The 23,676-nt window shown below is 66.6% G+C and overlaps 1 protein-coding gene and 1 long non-coding RNA gene across 9 annotated transcripts; one reads left to right on the plus strand and one right to left on the minus strand.

The window, feature by feature from the left end:
• Positions 1–1,066: 1,066 nt before the first annotated feature.
• On the minus strand, positions 1,067–23,653 carry TSPAN4 (tetraspanin 4). 8 transcript variants are annotated; one of them, XM_059152075.1, is made up of 9 exons: positions 23,558–23,653; positions 18,613–18,683; positions 15,114–15,193; positions 5,293–5,484; positions 3,697–3,771; positions 2,666–2,767; positions 2,445–2,576; positions 2,262–2,345; positions 1,067–1,503 (listed from the first exon to the last, which is right to left on the minus strand). In XM_059152075.1, exons 3-9 carry the CDS (start codon positions 15,174–15,176, stop codon positions 1,435–1,437), a joined length of 717 nt encoding a protein of 238 aa, XP_059008058.1. In that variant the 5' UTR covers positions 15,177–15,193; positions 18,613–18,683; positions 23,558–23,653; the 3' UTR covers positions 1,067–1,434. The 8 variants fall into 8 exon arrangements, with proteins under 8 accessions (XP_059008058.1, XP_059008051.1, XP_059008066.1 ...); XM_059152068.1 differs by lacking the exon at positions 23,558–23,653 and adding an exon at positions 22,092–22,398; XM_059152083.1 differs by lacking the exon at positions 23,558–23,653 and adding an exon at positions 21,785–21,980.
• Positions 6,303–9,019, plus strand: LOC131818118 (uncharacterized). The gene is made up of 2 exons (XR_009348703.1): positions 6,303–6,503; positions 8,507–9,019. It is a non-coding gene; the product is annotated as an uncharacterized LOC131818118 (long non-coding RNA).
• Positions 23,654–23,676: the final 23 nt, after the last annotated feature.

A 23,676-nucleotide genomic window follows, 5' to 3' on the forward strand; every position in this document is an offset into this window, starting at 1 on the left:
GTGAGACGCGGAGCCGGGTAGGTGACAGACACTGGGTGTGGGGGGGAGGGGGGACCAGTAAAGTGGGGAGACCCCTGGGGGCAACCCACGCAGAGCAGTGAGCCTCGGAAGCAGAGAGCCAGCAGGGGCGGTCTGGGCTGGAGGGCAGGGACCCTGGGCTCCAAGGCCACTGGAGGGTCATGGGGGAAGCTGAGTAAGGGCTGGAGTCTGAGGGTCACATGAGAGGCTGTGAGCTGAAAGGGTCCAGGTCTGCGAGCCCTTCCCGTGGGTCCAGGCTGGCCCGCGGCGTACTCCGGAGCAGCCGGGCATGGGGCAGGTCTGTCTGTGGTCACACATACCAGTGGGGGGACCTGGTTCCCAGCAGGAGGGCTCTATGGACACGGGGGGGGGGGGGGGGTCACGTGGAGACTGCTTTGCTGGATATGCGACGGTTCTGCTGGTGTTCCAGTCGTTTGCGGCTGGTGGGTGAGAAATGGTTTAGTTTGGGGCGTTGACCACATGCCCTGACATCACTACACTTTGGTTCTGGTAGTTTCCGTAGAGTGAGGACAGGTGGGGTCGGTGGGCTTGTGAGCACAGTGGCTGTCCGTCGTGGCTGTGGTCAGTGCTTGGTCGGGCATCCCCAGGTGGGCCTGCCACACAAAGACAGTGATGCAGGGTGTTCCTGGGGGGGGCAGGAAATGGAGATTTGGGGGGTCGTGGGCCGCGCAGCTAGGGAGGCTCCTGGGAGGGTCCCGTCCTCCCCCAAGCTCCAGACCCACGGCCTTCCCCGCGCCCGTTGCTCCTGTCTCCCTGCGTTGATGTGCCTGCAGCATCCGCTTCCCTCCTGACCATGCAGATGAGCAGTTCCGGGGCCAAGTTCACAGAAACAGGGGCCCTGGGGCAGGCAAGGCCTTGGGGCTAGATGGGGAGGGAGGCCCAGGGCCGTCCTGAGACACCTCTGCACCACCAACAGATTTCCCCGGCGGGGTGGGGGCTGCCCCCACGCATGTGCAGGAACCCCACCCCAGGCGCTGGGCACGTCCCTGGGGGTCAGGCAGCAACAGATGCGGGGGGGGGGGGGGCGGGCTGTCCACACACTTTATTAAGATGCACCAGAGCCTGCCAGGCTCCGCTGTGGAATGTGGGTGGTGGGGCAGCCGCCCCACCTGGAGCACCAGGACCAGCGGTCAGCCCTCCACCCCCATCCCCACTCGTGAATGACACCGGCCAGGGGGGCAGAGCAGGGGCAGACGCTGCTCGGGAGAGTACCCGGACCTGAAATGTGCCAGAAGCCCCTCCCGCCTCCAGCACGGGGCTCATCCAGCTGGCTGAGGGTCTGGGGGGGCGGTTGCGGGGGGGCAGGGTTGGTGCTGAGTCCCGCAGCAGGAGCGGGCATCTCCCAGTGGGCCGTGTCCTTTGGCAGCGAGGCAGGGGAGGCAGGCAGCGGGCACCCTACGCACAGTAGGTGTCCGCCTTCACCACCTGACAGTACATGGTCATAGCGAAGGTCAGACCCAGGATCTGCGGAGACACAAGGGGGCTGGGCAGGACTGCTCCCGGAGACCACAGGCACAGGGGGTCCTGCCCCAGACCCCACCCCACAGCTTCCTCCCTGGATGGCCCGTACCCCACTTCCCCAGGGATGCCTCCCCCAACCCTGGCAGTTCGGGTTCCCCCAGCCACATCCCCAAGCCTTAGCCTAGGGGCCACGCTGGGGACTCCTAGGGCTCAGCCCCCAGACCCGCCTTTCAGTGTGGCTGCTGTGGTTCTGCTGGTGGCTGCAGGGCCCGTTGGCTCCGTGCCCCCTCCCTCCCTCCCCTGCACATCCTCCACCTGGGGTCACCTCTGACCGTGTGTGGTCTGGCTGGGACCCGCCTACCACTGCCCCCCAGGAACAGGGCTGCCCGAGGTCCGGGTTTGCTGACCGCTGCCCTCCAGCCTCTGCAGGGTCTAACGCTCCAGGCTTCCACGGGGGCAGGAAGCCCGGCTCGGGCACCAGGCCCTGGAATGCCCACCCTTGCTCGGCACTGGCTGGGCCATCCCGTGACTCACCCACCACAGCTGCCAGGCTTAGGCCACAGGAACAGGCTGGCCTACCAGTCCCTGATCTGTCAAAGGCCACCTCCCTGTGGAGTAGGCTCCGACTATACCTCAAACCCCACCTCTGCGCAGCCATGGAGGCTCGAGGACCCTCCCCCCGGGTGCTGGTGAGCTAAGCTGTGAGGTCAGAGACCGGGGTAAGTCCAGGTGGCTCCTGAGGCAGGAGCCGGCCAGCGTACCTGTACCAGTGCCGTGCACAGCCCAAAGATACCCACAGCCAGAAGGTTCTCCTGGAGCCACATCTTCACGGTCTCATAACAGGGCTGGAGGAAGGGTGTGCGTCACAGGGGCCGCGAGGCTGGCCCTCCTCCCCACCCCGGGTTCCCCTGGGTCCAGGATGCCTGGGGAGGGGAGGGGCTCACCGCCTTCCACCAGGTGCCAGGTGCGTGAAGGCCACAGCTCTCACTGAACTCCAGGCAGCAGGAGTCGGGCACGCGGGTGGCGTTGTAGACCTCGAACCAGTCGGTGTAGTTGGAGACCCCACAGCAGCGAAACTGTGGACAGGTGCAGGGGCTGGGATGGTGGGGGGGGGGGGTCCGCGTCCCCTACCGGACACACCCCCATCCCCTCCGCACGCACTCACGTCGGTCTGGATGATGCTCCAGGCGTTGGTGAGGCCCACGTTGCCTGGGGTCCCGTACAGGTGCAGACCCTTCTTTAGGTCCTGCTGGGCGTACCTGTCGATCTGCAGGTGCAGTGAGGTCAGCAGGACACCCCCCACACACACAGCCAGCTCCACCTCCCTCATCCAGACCCCACAGGCACCTGTGCCCACTGTCTCCCTCCTTGGAGTCCCCTCCTCCTGGAAGCCCCCATCCCTGGGCCCTCTGTGGTGCTGAACAGCAGCTGGCACCAGAGTCTGCCGCCTCAGCTGCCCGTACAGAGACAGACGGACACGGACGGAAACACCGACCGGTCTGTACACGCAGGTTGTGAGCACGCCCGACTCCGTCCCTCCGCCAAGGGGCCCGGAAGCTACGACGCCCCAGTGGCGACGAGCACACCCGCCCCCGCAACTCGGTTCCCCAGACCGTCGTCCAGCGAGGGAACCGGGGCTCCCGGAGGAGGGGCTGGTTCCAGGCCTGGGGAAGGAGAGGCCAAGCTAGGTCTGGGGGGTCATCCGGCGCCAGAAAGTGCACCGGTGGGAGGACGCCAGAGGGACCCAGGAGCCGAGCGAGAGCGCCCAGTGGGCAGAGGAAGGAGCAGGTGGGGCACAGCCGGGGACAGGAAGCACACGGCCAACGAGCCATCAGTAAGTAAATAGGTGGTTAAGGACCTGGGGATGGGGGATTCTCCCTGCCCGGCAGACGTGCAGCCCAGGACAGCAGGAGCTCGGCACAGCCAGACCACAGCACTGCTCCCCTGTCCCCCACTTCCTGGAGGGCCAGAAACCTCCCCAAGCCTCCAGGCCCGGCCTCTGGTGGCTGCGGTTAAAGCCGCTTCCCCCAGTGCGTGGATGGCAGGGGCTTTTGTCCACTCGCACCAAGTGTGGAGCTTGTGACTGCCATTCCCAGCCCTGCCCGCACCCTTGTCACCCACAGTGCTGTGGCCCTAGCTGGCTGGTGAGATCAGAGCCCCCGCCCCCAAAGCTGGGGAGGGCAGGGGTGGGCGAACCTTGTCAGTGTAGGCGAAGAACAAGATGGTGATGGTGGCCTCCAGCAGGAACACCAGCAGCAGCATCACGAAGAACTGCACAGGGGACCCGACCTTGGTGACTTGGCCGCCTGGCCCCGAGCTGCCCCCCCCCCCACACACCCCTGGCTCGGGCAGCCTCCCAAGGGTGGGGCCGCAAATGCAGACAGACCCCCCCGCGCTACAGGAACCTCCCCCACGGTGTCCGGTCCCCGGAGACCAGCAGAGCCCCTCCTGCTGCCCCACCTCCCGTGGGCTCCTGCCCGCTCTGGAGCGAGGGCCCTTCTCTTGCTCAACCAACCTCAGAAGCACAAGTCTCACCCCTGCCAGCACACGTGTGTGCTTTGTGCCTGTGTCCCTGTGGTGGGCAGGGAGAAGGTCGGACCACAAAGACCCTGAACCGGGGAGCCTGGTGGCTCCGTGGGTTAAGCCTCTGCCTTCGGCTCAGGTCGTGATCTCAGGGTCCTGGGATCGAGCCCCGCGTCGGGCTCTCTGCTCAGCGGGGAACCTGCTTCCCCCCTCTCTCTGCCTGCCTCTCTGCCTGCTTGTGATCTCTGTCTGTCAAATAAATAAATAAAATCTTAAAAAAAAAAAAAAAAAAGACCCTGAACCATGCCGGTTACAGCCGTCAGAGCAGCCAGGGGAGGTCAGCAGCCCCTCAGGAAAGACTGAGGGGAGGGGACAGCCACCAGGAGCAAAGCCCCACCGGGCCTCACAAACCTTGCCTGCTGGGTGGCAGTCATCCCCCCGCACCGCCCCGTGAGCACCCCAGAGCCTCACGCCCGCGGGGCAGCAGAGACAGCCTGCGTCCACCCTGCCTTTCCTGCAGACAGGAAGGGGACGGGCTGCGGGGAGCGAGCCCTGTCCTCCCCCGGGATCCCCAATCTGGCCTTCCCTCAGTGCGGGCCCCCAGTGCCCCCAGCAGGCCCTGCACTCTGGACTTCAGGTCACCCTGCAGGGCAGGCTGGGGTTGGGCCCCCCACCCACAGCGCAGCCTCCTGCCCCAGGGCAGCTGGGGACCCAGCCACACCCCCACCCTCTGCTCCAAGGGATCAGAGCCCCAGGCACTGATGGCAGCCTGTGGAACCAGCTGAACACCCAGGACAGCTGCACAGACTGGGGGACAGGCCCTCCGAGGCCCCACCCTGGGCAAGGGCTCGGCCGACAAGATCAAGCTGCAGGAGGCCGAGCCTGGCCCCTCTCCGCCCCGGTATAATGCTCCTGAAGACGGGGAACCACAGCCTGCCTGGGAATCTGTCTCCACCGCACAGGAGGGGACTCGAGCCTCTCAGCGGGGTCCTGGGACAGGAGCTGGGCAGAGGCTCCCTGGAAGGGTGGTCTCCGAGCAAACAGGCCCGATGTAGGCCGGAGGGGGCCCCGCCTGGCACTCGTGGGCACATGGCGGGGGGCCTCTGTCCTGTCGGGGGGGGGGCTTCCACTAAACCCCGACCGAGCAGCACCCCCAGCAACCAAGCCCCCGCCCCCGGCCCAGCAAGGTCCCCAGGGACCGGTCCTGCGGGGTCAGCACAGGTAGGGAGCGGGGCCCAGAGACGGCGCCCGCGTGCAGGGGGCACTCACGGTGAGCAAGAGGCACTTGTTCTCCTTGATGGCTCCGATGCAGCCCACGAAGCCGATGGCCATGATGAAGGTGCCGGTGACGATAAGCAGGTTGGCGGCCGACAGGGACGGGAAGGAGGGGGACAGGGTGGCGAAGTTCCCCTGCGTGGCCGCCAGCCAGATGCCGACGCCGAGGATGCCACAGCCTCCCAGCTGGGACCGCCAGGGGGAAGAGAGGGCCGTGAAACCACCATCCACAGCCCAGGGCAGGCTGCACCAGACCCCAGTGGTCACCCAGAGTGGCATCCCACAGGCCCACCCTGCCGACCTTCCAGGGCCAGCCAGCCCTCCCGGCCGGTCCCCCCACAGTCACAGGAATGGGGACTCCAAGGTCCGCCACCTCTGGCAGTGGGAAGCAGATGGTCTGAGGACACTCTCCATTCAGGTCACAAATGGGTTGCCTGTCCCTGTCCCAGGGACACAGTGAAGCAGCCTGGGCAAGGGGCCCTAAGGCCCCCCAAACACCACCCCTCTAGGAAGCATACCCCTCTGGCCCAGGTCCTGGCCTGCACCTACCCCACAGCCTCTCTGGACCTGAGCAGTCAGGGACATGACGCCTGGAGACCCTGCTGGACCACACACTCCCCTCTTTCCTAAAACCACCTCCCAGTGGGCGGCCGTAATCCCAGTGGGCCCCCGGCATCCCCCGCTGTCCATTTCTAAGTGCGAGGCCCAGAACACGCACCAGACCCCGGCATGGACGCCAGCACAGGATGGAGCAGAGAACCCCTCCCTGGCACTCACTGCCCCTCCCTTTCAACCACCGGGACTGCTACTGAATTTCATAGTCGCTCCTTATTACAAACACAATTGAAGGGACACCTGGGTGGCTCAGTGGGTTAAGCATCTGCCTTAGGCTCAGGTCATGATCACAGGCTCCTGAGATCCAGCCAGGCATGGGGCTCCCTGCTCTGTGGGAAGCCTGCTTCGCCCTCTCCCGCTCCCCCTGCTTGTGTTCCCTCTCTCGCTGGCTCTCTGTCAGATTAAATAAATAAAATCTTAAAAAAAAAAAAAACATTGAAATGAGAGGAAGAAGGGGAGAAGGCAAAGCGGTGAAGAAGCCAGAGCGGGCACTCGGCCTCTCCTGGTGACGGGGACACCCAGCCTTGGGGGAGCAGGGGTGCGCCGGGGCTCTGGGTGGTCTCAGAAACAAAGAGGAGACTGTATTCCAGGTAAGCCCCATGAACACGGACCAGCTCCTGGTCCCCCAAAACCTGGGCTTCAGTGAGACCACTTGGTGACTAATGCCTGCTGGGCTCTGGGGAAAGCCAGCGGCCCTGCCTGGGGACCCCTCCCCACTCCTCAACATCAGGGGGGGCCCTCCTGGCCTCAGCCCCCAGGGCCCCCTAGGTGCGATCCCCCCGCATGCCCAGAACAGGCTAGCTCACAGACTCCAGGGTATACCGCAGCCGCCCAGGACCACAAGCCCTGCCTCACCCCACAAAAGCTTCCTGAGCCTAGAAGGCCAGACTCCCACCCGATTTCCCAGACCAGGGAACTGAGGCTGGGAAGTGAGTCTCGTGCCCAGTGAGTCAGAGGCAGAGCCAAGGGCAGCCGGTTCGTCCACACACAACGCCTCCCCAGCAACCAGATGGGCTCCCCAAGCCCAACAGGGACCCCATGACTCTGCAGGCTCCACCAGCTCTGAGGCCCCTGCCCAAGGAGGCCTCACCTTCTCATGGGCACATCCTCACCCCTTCCCCCATCACCAGGTCAGCCCGGCCCTGGGGTGGCGGCGGGGCACCACTCGGTGGTCCCAGAGTCTCTGGGGAGTATGCACGCCGTGCTCTCAGCCAGGCGGGCAGGAGACTGCAATTGTGGGGGTAGGGGGCATGCGGCTCTCAGACCAAGAGCAGGGGCCACGGCTCCCTGGGTGTGGGCATCTGGGATCCCTCTGGGCCTTGCCAAGGGCTGAGCGAGGCAGGAGAGCCTCCGGCTGACATGCCCACCACCAGCCAGTGTGGGGGTCCAGCAGCCCAGGGTGAACATGCGGGTCCTCTCTGGCGTCCCGCCCCGGTCTGCACCTTCCACAAAAGCAAGAACTTCGGTCTACAAGTTCTAAACAATCCCTCTGCTGAATGCTGCTGGCTCAGGGCAGGGTCCGGAAGCAGGGGTTGTTCTGCCTATTTGAGGCCCCTCCCCAGAGGAGGGTGGGGGTCCGCAGCTCAGGCAAGACGCAGGGAGGGGGCAGGGTAGCAGTTTTGGGGGACCCTGGTGGGTCAGAGGATCCTGGCCTGCCCCTGGCACTGACCACATGGCCCTGGAGGTCCCCAGAGGGCCCACGATGGACGGTGACAGAGCCTCTGCCAGTGGCCGGCCCCCTGAGAGGTGGTCAGTGGTGCACTGATCAAACTCAGGGCCGTGACCAGGGGCCAGGAGCCCGGAGTGGGGGGACTGCCCAGATGACTGCTCCCACAGTGGGGAGACCCACCCAGAGGAGGGGTTCAGACTGCCTCGGTGCCCTCGGTGGGCACCCAGCGCAAGGAGCCAGATGCCCAGTGTTGGGGGGACAGAGACAGGAGAGGTCTTCATGGCAGGTCTGGGCGTGGGCACCGCCCCAGGGCAGTCCTGGAGGTGTGGGTGCGCCTGCGGGGATGGAGGGGCGCTGGCACTGTCCAAGGTGCTGACCCCGGGCGAGGCTGTCCAGGGGACACCCAGCGCTTCTGGGCACCCCACCCCTGCCTGTGTGAGGCACCGCTCAGCACCGTGGGGCACAGGAGGCTGGGACAGGCTCTGGCTCATTCGGTCCTCCCACCTAACCTACAGATGAGAAATGGAGCCGAGGGCTTTTCTGGAGCTATGCCCCTCCCCCATGCCTGCAGGGACACCCAGCACCGTGTCCCTACAGCATACCTACTGCCTCCAGGATCTCCAAAGCCCCAAGGCAAGGTTGAAGCTGGGGTTGCCCAGTCGGGTACTGTGCACAGAAGGGACACTGTGGCTGGGGAGCAGGGAGGGAACTGGGTCAGGGCGGGTGTGAACGTGGCCCACCCCCCCCATGAAGCAGGACACAGTAACCGGCCACCATGCCCAGGCCTCACGTCAGCTTGTCCCCCACTGAACCACAAGCCCCCACGGAGCACGTCATGTCTCTGGGCTGAGCCCCCAGGAGTGGGGCCTCAGTGGGAGGCAGGGGGACTGCCTCCTGCAGCAGGTTCCTGAGCAGAGGAACAAGCCCAAGTGCCCGCCTTCAAGGACGTTGGCAGACAGCTCCTGTCAGCAGGAAATGAGCCCGTCTGAGCTCCCTCGCCCCATGGGGACACACAGAAGGAAGGACAAGAGGAGGACACGGGGAGCAGAGCAGCTGTGGGGGTGGGGACTGGCCCGGGTCTCCGTGGAACCCAGGAGGGAACTCCTCACCCCCAGCAGCGGGAGAAATGGATTTCCATAACTAAGTCTGCACACGACGTCCCACCTCCACCCTGCGACGGCAGGAGAGACCCACACTGGGACACACACCCCCCCTCACTGCCACCACGTCACACGCCATGCTGCCGCGGGCACCCCTCACCATCAGTGGCAGACGCAGGCTTGTGTCACAGATGCGCTGCCCTGTGACCTGCCGTGGCCACAAGCCCCAAGGCCCTCTGTGTTCAAGCATGTTTGCAGAAAACAGTCGCTAAACGCTCAGACACATACACTAACAAAACGCACACACAGTTAATAAAACTACCTATAATTTTGAAAATGTTTCTGTGTATGCAGCTTTTAAAACATTTTGGCAGGAGAATTACAGCCTCCAAGTGCAGGAAGAAAAACAAAGCCCGTTAGTCTCAGACAGAGAACATCAAACACAGGCTAAGTGGGGCTGAGGTCCCTGGGAGGCTGGGACCCCACCCGAACCCCATGGACGTCCAGCCCGGCTCTCCCATGGCTTGGGGCACAGGCGGGGCTCCCCTCCCCAGCCACGCAAAAGCCCATGACAGCTTGAGAGGGGGGCCCAGGCCTCCTGGTGGGTCCCCCACCCACGCCCTCCCACGCACCTGGAGCCTCATCTCCTGCCCTCCCCGTCACCAGCTCCAGGCCCGCACCGGCTTGGGCTCCCCCCTCCTTCCTGCTGTCCCCTCCTTGCATTTTTCAGTCTGGCCGGGTGGAAGGACCACAAGTCTGAGACGCCAGCCCCGCCCCCAGGCCCGGGGCAGGGGCAGGTGTCAGGTGGCCCTCTGCCACGGCCCCTCCGGCCCGCAGACGGCAGGACAGCAGACGGCAGGACAGCTGGCCATGTTCTTGGAACACGGTGGAGGGCCAGGTGCCCGCAGGGGCCCAGCCTGTGCCCAGAAGCCCCTCTCCTGGCAGCCAGCACAGCCCTGGGGCACGACAAGGTGGTTGGCCCCTCCCAGCCAAGAAGAACCACGAGGGGGCCCATCCGTACACGTTAGGAACTGCGGGACGCGTCACTGAGCCAGAACCCAGGTGTGCAGCTGCCCCAAGGCAGGAGTCAGGGAGACTGAGCCAAGGGGCTCGAGGTAGGTACCTCTGGGCTGACAGTGGATATTGTCACTGGTGGCTACGCGTCCGGCCCTTCACTGGAAAACAACACAACAGGCCGCTGTTCCTATGCGTCAGCCCCTGCGCCATCCTCAGCCGCAAGGCCCAGGCACGAGGAGAGCAGCCCCAGTGACTGCAGGCCCTGAAGCCGGCGTCCCCTGAGGGGGGTTGGGCAGGGGAACAGAACAGCCCTGGCAGCAGCTTCAGGAAGGTCAAGTCTACCCTCCAGGGCAAGGAAGAGCTCACCGGACCACAAAGGGGCATCCAGGGGACAGTTAAGAACCCCAAACGGACGCCCAGCCGGCTCAGCCGGTGGAGCATGAGACACTGATCTCAGGGCTGGGAGTTCGAACCCCACGCTGGGAGTAGAGAAGCCTTAAAAGAAGACTTTTTTAAAAGGTGGGGGAGGGGCACCCAGGTGGCTCAGTTGGTTGAGCAACTGCCTTCGGCTCAGGTCATGATCCTGGAGTCTCAGGATCGAGTCCCGCATTGGGCTCCCTGCTCGGTGGGGGCCCTGCGTCGCCTTCTGACTCTCCCCCGTCTCATGCTGTCTCTCTCACTCTCCCTCTTTCAAATAAATAAATAAAATCTTTCTTAAAAAAGAAATAATAACAATAAAGGGGGGGGCGCCTGGGTGGCTCAGCTGGTTGCGCCCAACTCTTGCTCTCAGCTCATGTCTGGATCTCAGGGTCGTGAGTTCCAGCGCCCCCTCCCCGCCCCGGTCAGGCTCCACGCAAACACCTGGCCAGCATTGCTGGGGAGGAGAGGGAGAGGGAGAGGGAGAGGGAGAGGCCGTGGCCGGGTCCTCCGGGCAGCCAGAAGGGAGGCGGGGCCCCTACCACAGGCGGAAGGCCGGGTCTGGGGCCGCAGCTGGGACGCGGTCCGCCTGGCTTCCGAGGCCCCTCCGGCCCTTCAGGGCTGCGGCCACATCCCTCTACCCCAGACAGAGTCCTACACGTGCCTGCTTGAGATCTAAAAGGATCTCTCCAGACAGGCCTGGCCGACCTGCCTCTCCCCTCACCCTCCCTTCCAACAGGCCAGACTCCACAAAACCCACTGGGGTCATGGGGGGAGGGGAGACAGGCCCGACAACCACCCGGGGTCGAGCCAGAGCCACTGGGGCCCCTGACAGACCGCTGCCGCCCCCAACCTATCAGGGAGCTACCAACCCGGTCGCAGACATGCCTAACCCCTGGTCCCAGCATCGACGCCGCTGCTCCGAAAGTCAGAAGCGGGCTGTGTCTGCTGCCTGCCACCCACGCCGCGGGCAGGAGGGCCCTGTCGCAGAGCTGGACCCAGAGACCCAGACTGCCACCGCAGAGCAGACAGACATCCCCAGGCCCCAGAAGCCCCCTCCGCCCCGTCGGCCAGCGGCCGGCCCCAAGGAGGAGAGTGTTCTGAGCCTTGACTGGACCAGCCAAGCACCCCAACCCCAGGACCTGCTCCCCAGGGCCCTGCAGACCCGATCCCATCACAGAACCCGCTGCCCTCCCCCCCACCCCTCCCTGTGGGCAGCAGAAACCCCCTGCCTCACCCCGTGGCAGCCGGACATGGGGACCTGCCCAGCACCATCAGGAGGCCACGGCCAAGAGGAGCCACCAGGTCTGAGACGCTCGCAGGCCCCTGCCCCGGGACTTCCCAACTGCAGGGAGGACCTGGGGGGGTCACGGATCCCAGCCCGACGGGCCCTCTGCCAGCGGGTGTCCCCTCCCCCGTCAGTCTCAGGGGTCTTGCCCAAGGGCCAGGGACAGCAGGCCAGGCTGCCCACTTGGACGTCATCTGCAGCGCATCACCTGGGGTGCGGCTGGGGCAAGGGAGTCCCTGAGGAGGCGGCACTCAGCCAGAGCCCTACGGTGGCCTGGGCAGCAGGAAAAGGCAAGCGCAGCTCCAACCCCCGCCCCAGCCATGCAGAGGGGACCCTGCCCGCAGAGTGGGGAGCAGCCCAGAGGTGGGAAAGGGGCCGGGAGGGACAGCCGCAGGGGAAGCAGCAGGAAGGCGGGCCCTCAGCTTGGCTGATCTGAATCTGGAAGGAGCCGGGCACCTGCTCAGAGGACACACCCAAGCACCCTGGCCCTGCTGGGCTCAGACCCTCCTCTCCCAGGCGCCCCCCACACCTGGACCCCTTGGGGCACGGACACTGCCCCTGGGGAAGCCCTGAGCAGTCTGCCCCAGAGCAGGCGAGGCCAGGAGGGCACGTCCTCCCCGTCTCCCCACCCTGGGCCTCCCCCTCCCCCTCTGTCACCGTGGGGGCCCGAACGGCCCCAAACCCTCACCCCGCGCCCAGCACCCCCATGTTCCCACGTACCGAACAAGGCCCTCTTTGCCAGGATAGGGCTCCCAGGAGACACCCCTGCCCCCATCATGGGGACCGTGGCCCGAAGGTGCCCGATACACATGCAGGCCTCCGAGGAGGGCCAGCACGTCCCTGCTGGAGCCGTCTGCTGCCAGCAAGGGCGCCACCTGCTAGGGGAAGGCCGGAGAGCATCTGGGGGTCCGCTGGCTCTGAACTCTGAGGGGCCCCCATCACCAGCGCCTCGGCCCCTCTCCTCCTCCGGGGGGTGCTGGCTCCCCCGGCTCAGGTCACCCCGGCTGCAGCACTGGGGACAAGAGGCAGGCCTGTTTCCTTCGCTGAGAGGAGCCTGTGATCTAGCCCGTCCACACAGGACCAGGCGGCTGAGGCCCCGGACAGCGAGGTGATGACTCCTGCCTGCCCGGCAAGGACCCACGGCTGGAACCCTCAGTCCTGCCCAACCCAGCAGGAGCCCCAGGAAAACCCGTCAGATGGGGCACCTGAGTCAGAATCGATTATGGGCTGAGCCCTTCCCCCTTCCTGCCCCTCCAGGCCGAGTCGAGAGCTGTGATCTCGGCCAGGGCCACCCGACAGCCTGGGGAGCAGGTGGTGTGTGGACGGGACGGCTGGAGGAAACAGGCAGGCGGATGCCTCAAGGGGTCAATGTGCCGGCCTTGCGGGATTCTACCTCCAGCAGGATCGAGGCCCTGAGGGAAAGGGGTGCCGGGCGGGGCTTGGACAGGAGAGCCAAAGTGAGGAGGAGACAAACTTAGAGAACTCATTGCACCTTCACCTCTAAACAGGTATGAGGGCCGGTACCCTGGGGCTCACCTTCCTGATCCCCTGGCCCCATCTGCACCTGCGGCCTGGACTCCTGACCCCCCCAGGGCCCTGGGCACCCACTCCCTCTGGAGCCACACCCAGGACAGGCATGGCTGCCCACTCAGACACAATTCCCCCCACCCCAGCCGCAGAGGATGGCCTCGCCCCTGGCCTGGCCCTGCAGGGCGGGGGTCAGAGGGACTGACACAGGTGAGTGTCTGGAGGTCCAGCCCTCGGGGACTCTCCACCCACAACCACGGCCCTGACCCTACAGTTAGCTCCAGGGGAGACTAAGGCATGACACTCAGAGGTCTCCCAGTGACAGTGGGAAATGGGGTGGGGGGCCAGCACCCCCAGGTAGCAAAGAAGCTGAGGCCCAAGGAAGGGTGCCGTAGCCTCTGTCCCCGCCACCCGCAGGCTCACCGGCACAGGGACTCAGCCTCCCGACCATTTGTACCACACCTCGCGGGGGGTTCCCACAGGCTGTGGGCAGGCCCCATGCCCTCTCTGACCTCCGTGTCTCAGATCCCGGCTGGGCACCACGCTGCGGCAAGGACAGGCCCAGGTAAGCAGCAGGGGGCCAGCTGGCTTTGCAGGGAGGCAGAATTGTGAAATAAAAGGGAAACGGACTGTCCTGCCCAGGAGGGGAGCCCAAAGGGGTTTCTGACCCATCGCAGACACTGGCAGAGTGTGTCTGTTCTGCCACTGGTCGGCTGCTCCTCAGGCTTCACAGGGCAAAGACAGCTCAGCCTGGGCCCGTGGCAGGGGGGGCTGGGCCCTGGAGGGGGCCCCTCTCCCTCTGCCTGCAGGCAGCTCCCCAGATCACTGAGGAAGGCAGACGAGGGAAGAGGCAAGTCTTGCCCACCTCCTGGGACCTGACTCTCCTGCACACCCACCACCCCCCTCCACCCCAAGATCTGTGACAACCACCACTATCAGATGCGGTCACCCACGGGGACATGCCCACTCTGCCAGCTGCTCGGTACCCACCACACTGGCACCCACTGTATCTCGTCAACATCCCCCCAACAGAAGATGCTCACCCCAGTCCTGGCCGAGGGCCCAGCTGCCACCCACCCCCGCTGCTGGCTCCTGACCTCACGGTGCTTCGCTCCGGGCCGGTGCCTCACCCCTGCCAGGAGTCTCTTGTAGAGAACAAACTCTTGGGGTGACCGCCTCTGGAAGCTGGCACCTGGGCCAGGAGCCCCCTTGGGTCACACCGAAGGGCAGCCCAGGCTGGCCGCCCCTCCCGGGGACCCCCGACTCCAACCACCACAAGCTGGGAAGAGAAAAGCTCAGCCTGAGGAAGGAGGAAGGGGCCGAGGGGGACCCCGGTTTCTGGGCATCCGGCCTGAAGATGAGTGTGCAAAGCTCAACCTCCTCCTGGGGGTCCAGAGCCCGCGCCACACCCCCTGACTCTCTGCTCCGGAAGGAGGAGGGAGTGACCTCGGCATCCTCTCTGCCCCCAGCCTCCCGCAGCCCAGCCAGGCCTGTTCCAACCTGCTCAGGAGAGCCAAGGCCACAGGAGGGCCTGCTGCACCTCTGCAGTTATGGGAGCCCCCCCACCCCAACACACACACACACACACACACACACACCATGCAGGACGAGGAGCCAGCAGAGACGCCAGACACGTCCCTAGCACACTTGGTGGCCCACCATCCTGCCCGGTGGGAGGTCCAGCCCGAGAACTCACGCTGCCCACTCCCTTCCCACGGCCTCCAGAAGATGGACGGGTCCACCTGACCCCCAACAGCCCCTGGCGAACCCCGGTCCTTGGGCCTACTCGGTCAGTCCACTGAGGACGGGGAGGGGGTGTGCGGGTCGAAGACAGGACGCCCGCTGGGCGCTGGGACGGGAGGGGAGGCGTCAGCCCCAGCGCCCCGCCGGCCACGACCAGCGTTGGAATGCGGGCGCCCTGCCGTCCCGCGCGCAGGTGCGGGACACGTCCGGTCTCAGGAGAGGGGACAGGACGCGGGCAGCGGCCCCGACCGCAGAGCCTCGGCCAGAGCCTCGCGGGACCGGACACCCGCCCCCGGCCGCCGCGGCCGCTCCAGCCCTGGCCCGCCGGGCCGGAGCCGCGACCCTGCGCGTCCAGGCCGGCCCGTCTGCGTCCCGGCGCCTCGCCCCGCATCCCCGCTGCAGCAGCGACTCCGGCTCGCCCCCGGGCCCCGCCACTCACCCAGAAGAGCAGGTTGAAGGCGAACATGAGGAACTTGACGCCCTGGAGGCAGCCGCGCGCCATGCCGCAGCGCTTCAACTCTAGGAGGAAGATGAAGGAGAGGTCCAGGTAGAAGACCACGTACTTGTTGCCCTTGGGCGACGTGTAGCGCGCCTGGGCCGCCTTGGGGCCGGGGCTGGCGTGCAGGCCGAAGAAGGGGCCGCCGTCCCCGCCGTCCGCGGCGTCCGCGGCGTCCCCCGCGCCCGCGCGCCCGTACAGGCTGCTGTAGCGCCGGAAGGGGCCGCCGCGCGCGAAGCCCGGCTCCTTGCCCTCCGGCGACGGGCTGCGCCGGTACGTGGACTCGTCCGTGCTCGAGCGGCGCATCGCGCCGGGGCCGCCGCCGGGCTCAGCGCCCCGCGCCCACCGCCCCGGAACGCCGCATCCCGCCCGGGCCCCGGCCCCGGCCCCGGCCCCGGCCCCGCGGTGGCAGCCGGGCGCGCCGCTCCGCTCCGCTCCGCCCCGGCGGCGGCCCCGCACACCTGCCCCGGTCCCCCGCGCCGCAGCCCCGGCCCCCGCCCGCGCCCGTCCGCCAATCCGCGCCGGCCCCGCCCCCCGAGGACCCCCCCCCCCGCCCCCGGCCCCCCGCCCCGTCCCCCTCAGCCCGCCAATCCGCGCCCGCCTCGCCCGCGCACCCCTTCCCACCTCGCCGCACCGCCCTGCGGACCCCTCCCCTGCCCTCCCCTGCCCGCCGCCCCGCCCCGCAAATCCCACCGCTCCGCGGGCGCCGGCGCCGGCCAATCGCGGCCCCGGGGCGACGGCCCGACCCCGCCCGCCCGCGCTGGCGCCCCTCGCCCTCGCCTTCCCCGGGCCCGGCAGGAAGATGCTCTCGAACTGCAGGGACAGCGCCGGAGGGGCCGAGGGCGGAGGCCCAGGCGGCTCTCAGCCCCGGGAACGAGGGGATCCCCCCGCCCCGGCCAATCTACCGCCGCGGCCGCACTGCCCCCCGCCGGGCCTGGAGACCTGCGACCGCACTCGAGATGCAGGGCGCTATGCAAATGAAGGGGTGACCCAGTTGCTTTCTGGTGATGACCTGGGGCAGCTTCGACTTGGGTTCCCCGCCCGGAGCGAGACTACAAAGCCCGGAACAGCGCCTGGGGTGCGCACTCTCAAGGAGCTTCCCACACTCCCAGCCTGGGCTGGCGACACCCGCGCCAGGGGCTGGAGCCCCGCAGTCACACCTTAGATGGGGAGAGGCCTCTGTCGGGACAGGAATCAGACTGGGTTACCCACCCTGGGGAGAGGGGGTTACCTTGCTGGGGGAGGAGGTGGGACTGCCCCTGAGAGGGGCCGGGGCAGGGAAGGCCAAGTGGAGAGGGTGCCCAGGAGGTAGGATGGCAGGTCACTCTGCAAGAAGCAGGGCGGCTTCCAGACCCACAGGGAGGGGCCCGAGCACACAACAGGGCAAGGGTATCACTAGGCGCCTAAAAACGGCCTGGACCTCAACTCCCACGGCATCTGCCTGTTCAGTGGGCCGGGGCGGGCTGACCCTCCCCTGCTCCTGCTTCTCCAGGGCCGGGAGTAGGGCCGGTTTCTGCAGCCTGTGACCGTGCAGTCACACAGAAGACTGCCGCCACTGTCTTGGAATTACTGATAAATTCTGAGGGGGCCTCCCGTCTTATTTCGCACCAGCCTGGGCTACAAGTCAGACCCTGCGCCTCCCACACTCAAGTGCAGACCAGGACCCACACCCAGCTCCCAGACTCTCAGGGTGACTCGTACACACCCTGGGACACACACCCTTAGACTGTCACTCGGGGTGTGCCCGTCTGCTGGGGTACAGACACACGTGCGTCAGGAACAGTCTCCAGGGACATACACAATCACAGATGGGGACAAACGTCCCCTCAGCTGCGCCCTCTGGTAGGGGCAGCAGGGTCAGACAGCAGCATGTAAGCCAGATGCCCCCTTCCTGTCTAGGAAAGAGCTGAGCCCCCTCCCCTCGGCGCTCTGGGCCTGGGGTCTGTGCCCTGCACCCTGGGCTTGGGCTGTAGCCAAGGCCTCTACCAGGTCACCAAGGGAGTCTCCTGGCAGTGTCCACCCAGCAGACAGTTCCAGACACTGAAGTCCAAAGAGGGAAGGGCTGGCAGGATCCCTGAGCGTTGGGTAGCAGAGCTCAGAGGGGAGAGAGATGGGACGGAGAGATGGGGGGAAGGGGGGACACTCACAAGGTGACATATGGACAGACTGAGCAGTGAGCGGGGCAGCAGGTCTGGGGGGTTGTGCAGCAAGCAGAGCAGGACTGGTGGAGGGCTGAGGACCCAGCGAGGTCTGGCAGCCGCCCTGGGCCCCGAGGACCACTAGCATCAGCCCTCTGCCGCCCCCTGAAGGTCCTTCGTAGAACTGCAGCTCCGGGCCTCAGGGCGGCATCTGAAGGCGGTTCCCCCAGAGCAGAGCTGGCCCTGGCAGCAGTGGGGACGGGAGAGTCCCAGACTCCTTGCCTGTGTCACCCAGCTGGCTGGCCTGAGGTTTCCCACAGCCCCTCTACCCTTCCCAACCCCAAGTGTGCTTTGGTGTGTCTGGGCCCCAGGAAAGGGTCGCCACGGTGGCCCCACCCGCGCCCTGCAAAAACCTCTGCCCACAGCTCTGCTCAGGGAACAAGCGGCACCCTCGAGACCCTGGCGCCCCCCGGGCCCGAGTCGGCCAGTTCCACAGCCCTGTCAGAGGGTGGACACTTGGAGGTCGTGTGGGAGCCTGTGTGAGTACACTTGTGGTGCACACAGGCCAAGGGAGGATCCAGGTTGAGCCTCACCCCATCTCGCCCCCCATGCAGCACCCCCACAAGCGGGGCGGGGGTCAGACACACTCAGGAAGGCACACGGGCTTCCAGGGCAGAAGGAAACCTACTGCTGGCTTGTGGGGGGAGGGGGCAGGGGGGAGCTGGAAGCCTGAGGAGCAGGAGGCTGGCTGGCTCCCTCCGCCTGGCTCCCTGGGCAGGGCCTCTGAGGGTGAGGAAGTGGCCTTGGCCAAGGCTACGAGGAGAGCAGAGACGGGCAGGACTCCCCGTTGAGCCCCCCTCGGAACCCCTGCATCCGCTGGAGCGGGCTCCAGCGCCCAGAGCGCTCTCACCTCTGTGTCGCCATCCCAACATCCCCCAAACATCCCATCTGCAAACCCCTGCAGCCCCCTGCAGGTGAGTAAGCCAGTCTGATCTGAAGTAAAATGGGAAAATTCATCCAAGGGTCCTGGGGCCAGTTGGAATGAGGGCACAGGTCCATCAGGGCGGACGCCAGAAGGGGGGACTTCCCTCAATGCACCGGCCCAGCATCAGGGACCCTGTCCAGCCTCTCCCACACAGGAGTCCCCTTCCTCCAGCAGGTGGGGCCCAGGGAGACATGTTCAGCAGACCGTCTGCGCGGGGACCAGGCGAACATCCAGCTGGCAGGGCCCTGGGCCAGGAGTGAAGGAGCCGACAAGGCCGTGCGAGTCAGCTCCACTACTGCCCCGCCAGACCGTGACGTACCTGCGCTTGCCGCGGGAAAGAGGCCAGGCGGTGCTCGGTTCCCCAGCGGTCAGCCAAGGCAGGCTGGAGCCCTATGCAAGGAAAGATGGGCACAGTGGAGACCACGTGGTACCGACTGTGGGGCTCCCAGAGGCTTGCCGGGTACCTCGGGGAGGAGGAACAGCCCTCCACGCAGGACCATGTCCCTACAAGGGCCAGAGAGGGCAGCTGGGGGCCAGATAGGGGTGCACTGTCCGACGCAGGGGACCAGAACAGGGACGGGGAGGGGAGGTCTTTGCTCCTGACCCAAGGTGCCCAGGGAGGGAGGCAGGCTTGCACGCAGACACAGAGGCAGCGCACGTGGGGTCTGCGTACAGAGAACATATGTGTTCGGGCCGTGTGGGGGTCACAGCCTGAACCGCAGACGGCCAGCCTTCGGTGCCCACTTCCCCCCCAGATGCCCTAAAGCGTACCCATCCCTGGGCTCCAAGCACATGCGCGCCCTGAGCCACCAACCCCGCTCTCCCTGCACCCAGATGGCTGGTGATGACTCACCAGGCCCGTTCCCCTGCCGCCGGCATTCGCGGGAGGATTCTGTCCTCTCCACCAGCCAGGGCTTTCCAGGAGGGGACCCCAAGCTCACGGGGCAGGTGTCTGAAGGCGTCCCACTCAGGCCCCCTGCCTCTCCCTCCTCACAGCAGGTGCTCCTTCCAGCCTGGGAGCAGGGGCGGCAGTCTTTCGCACAGCTCAAGGGCAGAGGGGACCGCAGGGTTCAAAACGTCACTGTGGCAGGCGTCCGGCCCCACGCCCATCCTCTCAGGGGCAGCCCATGCCCGCCAGCCCACAAACCGTGTCTAGGGCTGACAGCAGGCCGGTGAGCAGATGCAGGTCTGCGGTGACCTCCCGCCTGTCCTCCCCAGAACCCTGGTGAGGAAAGGAAGCACCTGCAACCCCTTGGCTGTCTCCGTGCCCAGGGACAGAGTGGCCAGGGAGGGCTTCCAGGCCCAGAAAGTAGCAAGGGCAGTGCGTGGGGGGTCGGGGGTAGGGGGTGGCAGGGGAGGGAACACACCTCATCCACTCCCCTTGATAACCCCCGCTCCAGGAATACCTCACCATGCTCCCGCACCCCGAGACCGGGGCACCGATGGGGATGGGCCTCCCGGCAGGGCCAAAAGGGCAGATCCAGCAGCAGCCTCCCAACCCTCCTGGGTCCCCAAAATGAGGAAGTCCCATGGCCAACACCAAGCCGAGGCAGGAGACCACTGCCCAGCCACACTGACAGCCCTCAGCCACTCGGCAGCCCTGGCCCCTCCGTAGATGACCTCTAGCCCTTCCGGCTCCCACAGTGCCCCTCTAAGAGTCCGGAGCCTCTCACTCCCATCTAGGGTCGTCCAGACACAAGCCTGCTGCTGGGCAGAGTGTGGGGACCAGACAGGACCAGGGTGGGCTCCACCTCTCCAGTCCCGCCTCCTCCTCCAGGAAGCCTCCCTCCCATCGTCTGCTCTGGGCTTCCTTTGAATGCAGGGTGGGGCACGCCTGTACCCCCGAAGGGTAGCTGCAGTGGCATCGGGATTGGCTGAAGGAGAGCCCCAAGGAAACCTACAGTCCTGGGCTGGGTCTTCCTGACTCGCCAGGGCTCTGGGGTGGCAAGCAGCTGGGGGGCCCAGGGGGGCATGAGCCGTGAGAAGGCTGTGGGCACCCACCTGGCCAGACCCAGGTCCCACTCCAAGAGGAACCACCCCAAAAGCCAAAACAATGTTGAGAGGTCGCCAAGGGCGCAGCATACCCCGAGCCCCAGAGGGAGAGATCCGGGGCACGGCGGACCGCGGTGTTGCAGAGCACAGCCGCCTGCCCTGGGCGCCTGCAGGGCTCTGAGGCGGCTCTGAGCAGGGGGAGGCCCTGCCAGCACAAACGGTCTGTGGCGTCGGCCTTCCTGCTGCTGATCCAGCCCCGCAGGCCCAAGGCCCACCCGGACCCCGGCGTGGGGGAGGGGTGTCCCCCCCGCCCCCCAGTGCCACACAGAACTGAGGCAAGACTCCGTGGCTGGGAGAACCCAGTCCAGGGGGACGGTCCCTTGGAAGAGCCACCAAGGGGCCCCGGCCTTTCCTGGGCCCAGCAAGGCCAACCCCCCCCACCTCAGGGTCTCCGGCACATCCCTGCTCCTCCTCCACCGGGTACTTCTCTGCTGGAGGTGGCAGTGGAGAGAACAGCATCAGGACCCCGAGGGGGGCCACATTTCCGCCCACCACAGGCCCTGGGAGCACCCTGCCTCAGGCACCCACAGCGTGTGCCCACCCACCTCCGGCCACCAAGACCCCTATGGAAGCCTTACAGGGCACGCTGTCCCCAAATGCCCTTGGCCCAGGCTTGTCCAGAGGGCGGTCAGGTAAGGGCAGTGGCCTCAGGCACGCCTGCAAACACCACCAGGGCCCAGGGCTAGCATGGGCACCGTGGGCAGGGGAGCCCATCCGACATGCACGCTCAGGGAGCCCACCGCACCCTGCACATCTGCCCAAAGCAAGAGGGGCCAAGCCGGCACACCAGGGTTGGGACCCTCCGGCTGTGCGGCCTCTGGTTCAACCCACAGGTTGTTCAAACTGGTACCAGGACTGGCGGGCAGGGGCAGCTGACTCCCTGTGTACGGGGCAGAGCTCTGGGCCCGGGCGTCTCGGCTGCAAAATCACCCGCTGATTTCGCCTCGTGCCCAGCCTGCCCTTCAGTGACCCTCTTCTGGCAGGAAACATGGCTCACGGGTTCCCAACCGCATGGGAGCACAGCCCACCACTGGGGGCAGAATAGCCCATTCTTGAAAAACTGGCACTCTCCCTCGCCTCCGAGCCCTGGGCCACATCTGTGCTGACACTGCACACAGAGAGGAGAAGCAAGGGCCCCCCTTCTCCTGCAGGCGGGCAAGGCACCCGCCCCTATTCCCCACTGGTGCCCTGGGTCTCCATGTCTCCTTCCTGCCCACCCTGAGGACAGCCTGGCCCAGTGCCCAGCTACATCCCCACAACACACACACACACACACACACACACACACACACACACACACGGAGGGACCCAGCCACTCAGGGCAGAGGCAGGGGGCAGGGCTGACCGCTGAGGCTCCCGAGTGTCCCCCAGTCGGGGCAGAGCAAAGACAGTAGAGACGGGAAGAGGACCAAGCCCCCTAAAGGCGCCTTCCAGCTCACCTGTGCTGGGGGCAGGCCCACAGGCTGAGGTGGGGCAGCCCGGAGGCTCCCCATGGCATCTCCTTGGAAATCAGGGAGCTGGAGGGAGGAGCCCAGGAAGAGGAGGCAGCCACCACCCCCAAATCCACACACAGAATTCCAGGAATGTCAACTCGGCTGGGCCAGAATCAGGGAGGGAGGCTCATTCCCCTCACTTTCAGAGTAAACAACTGCTTGGGGCAGGAGCATGGGTGGGGCAGGCCCTGGGCCCCTCCTCCAGGAAGCCTTCCACCCCCACCAGCTCCCCAAGGCCCACCCTGTCCCTCACCTCCACAGTTGCCAGCAGCCTCTGCAGCTGAGCGTGGGTCTGACCCCAGGCCACTGGGACTCAAGGCCCCCTGTCCTGTCCCTCTATCCAGGGACAGGATGTGCGTCCAGTGGGTGGGGTGGGGGGTCAGCTGGGAAGGGAAGTAGCCTCACTCGTGGCTCTGCACGTGGCCGCGGGGGGATGACAAATCCACTGGGCAGGCTGTCCAGGACCCAGGCAAAAGTGGGGGCACAAACTCCAGGCCAGCCGCAGCTCAGACCAGCCCCACCCAGGCCCCAGGGGACCCTCTGGCTCCCTCCCCCTCAGCTAAGGCCAGAAGACATCATATACCCTGAGAGGGCCACGAGCTGAGGCCTGGGACTCAGCACAGACCCACTCACCACCAGCAGAGGTCCAGATGCCTCAGGCCTGGGAACCTGGCCAAGCCCCACCCACCAACACCAACCGGAGTCACGGGGGCCACTCCGCAGCACAGCCATCCCCCACGGCCCAGAAATTCACCTCCTCCAGGGAGCCTTTCTTTCCTCTGACTGCACACTGATCTCTCCCCAGCCTCCAGCCCCGGGGGGGGGGGGGGGGGCTCACCTTGCCCCATTTCCAGAGACACAGCCAGACCTTCCTTTAAATCCTCTGTGGCTCCTGACCCATCACCTCTAACTCCACCACCTCCTCCGGCCCTGGCACAAACGTGTGGCCTAGAGTGAGTAGCCCGCAGGTTTGGCCTCCAGGCCTGTATCCAAGGGTTCCCTTTGCCAGGATCAGTCCCCTCCCTTACACACACTCGGGCTCACCCCTGGTGAAATCCTGCTCTTGAGGGTTCAACTCAAAAGGCACCACTTCCATGACGCCCTCCGTGATCACCCTCTCCAGCCTCCGCTGCTTTCTGAGTCCTCAGAGGCCCGAGGGCCCCCAGATCACGGACTACCCGGCACAGCCCGGCCCGCACCCCCTCCCAGACCCCTTCCTCGGGAGGAAGGGGGGAGGGACGCGAGCCGAAGCGGGTCGCTGGGGCGCGGGGAGGACGGCGGCGGAGCCGCAGGTGACTGCCCGGCCGGGACGGACACCGTGCGGGCGAGCGGGCCGGGCCACGGCTGGGAACCGGACCGCCGAACTCGGCCCCAGAGACACCCCCGGGGCCCCCGGGCGCGCGCGGCAGGGGCTCCAGGCGGGGCTGGAGGGACGCGCCAGCAGGGACGGCGGGAAGGCCGGTCCGTGGCCGCCCGCCCCCGCTGGCCCCCGCCGGCCGCCGGCCAGCCCCTGGTAACCCCCGCCGCGGGTCGCCGCGCCCCCGGCCCCGGCCCCGGCCCCGGCCCCGGCCCCGGCCCCGCCACTTGTTGCCGCGGCTCGGCTCGGGGCTCCAGCTCTGCGCCGGCTCGCCTCGGCTCGGCCCCGGCCCGGCTCCGGGTCCCGGCTCGGGGGCTGCGGCGGACGGCACCCTGGCCGCGTCCCCCCGACGGGCGCGGTACCTGCGCGCGGTCCGCCCGCCGCGCGGCTGTCTGTCATGCGGACACGAGGAAGGCGAACCGCCGCCGTCGGGCCCTTCAGGCCCCGCTAGGACGCCGTAGCCCGGGACGTACCAAAGCTG

Source organism: Mustela lutreola, chromosome 1, assembly GCF_030435805.1.
Source record: "Mustela lutreola isolate mMusLut2 chromosome 1, mMusLut2.pri, whole genome shotgun sequence".
In the NCBI taxonomy this organism is placed as follows: Eukaryota; Metazoa; Chordata; class Mammalia; order Carnivora; family Mustelidae; genus Mustela; species Mustela lutreola.

Excerpts from the sequence above, each read along its gene's own strand:
- TSPAN4 (XM_059152042.1), bottom strand. The coding sequence starts at position 15,476 with ATGCGCCGCTCGAGCACGGACGAGTCCACGTACCGGCGCAGCCCGTCG. Across the intron at positions 2,577-2,665 it reads GGAGCATCATCCAGACCGAC|TTTCGCTGCTGTGGGGTCTC; the intron begins GTGAGTGCGTGC and ends ACCTGTCCACAG. Across the intron at positions 1,504-2,261 it reads TGTGCACGGCACTGGTACAG|ATCCTGGGTCTGACCTTCGC; the intron begins GTACGCTGGCCG and ends GTGTCTCCGCAG.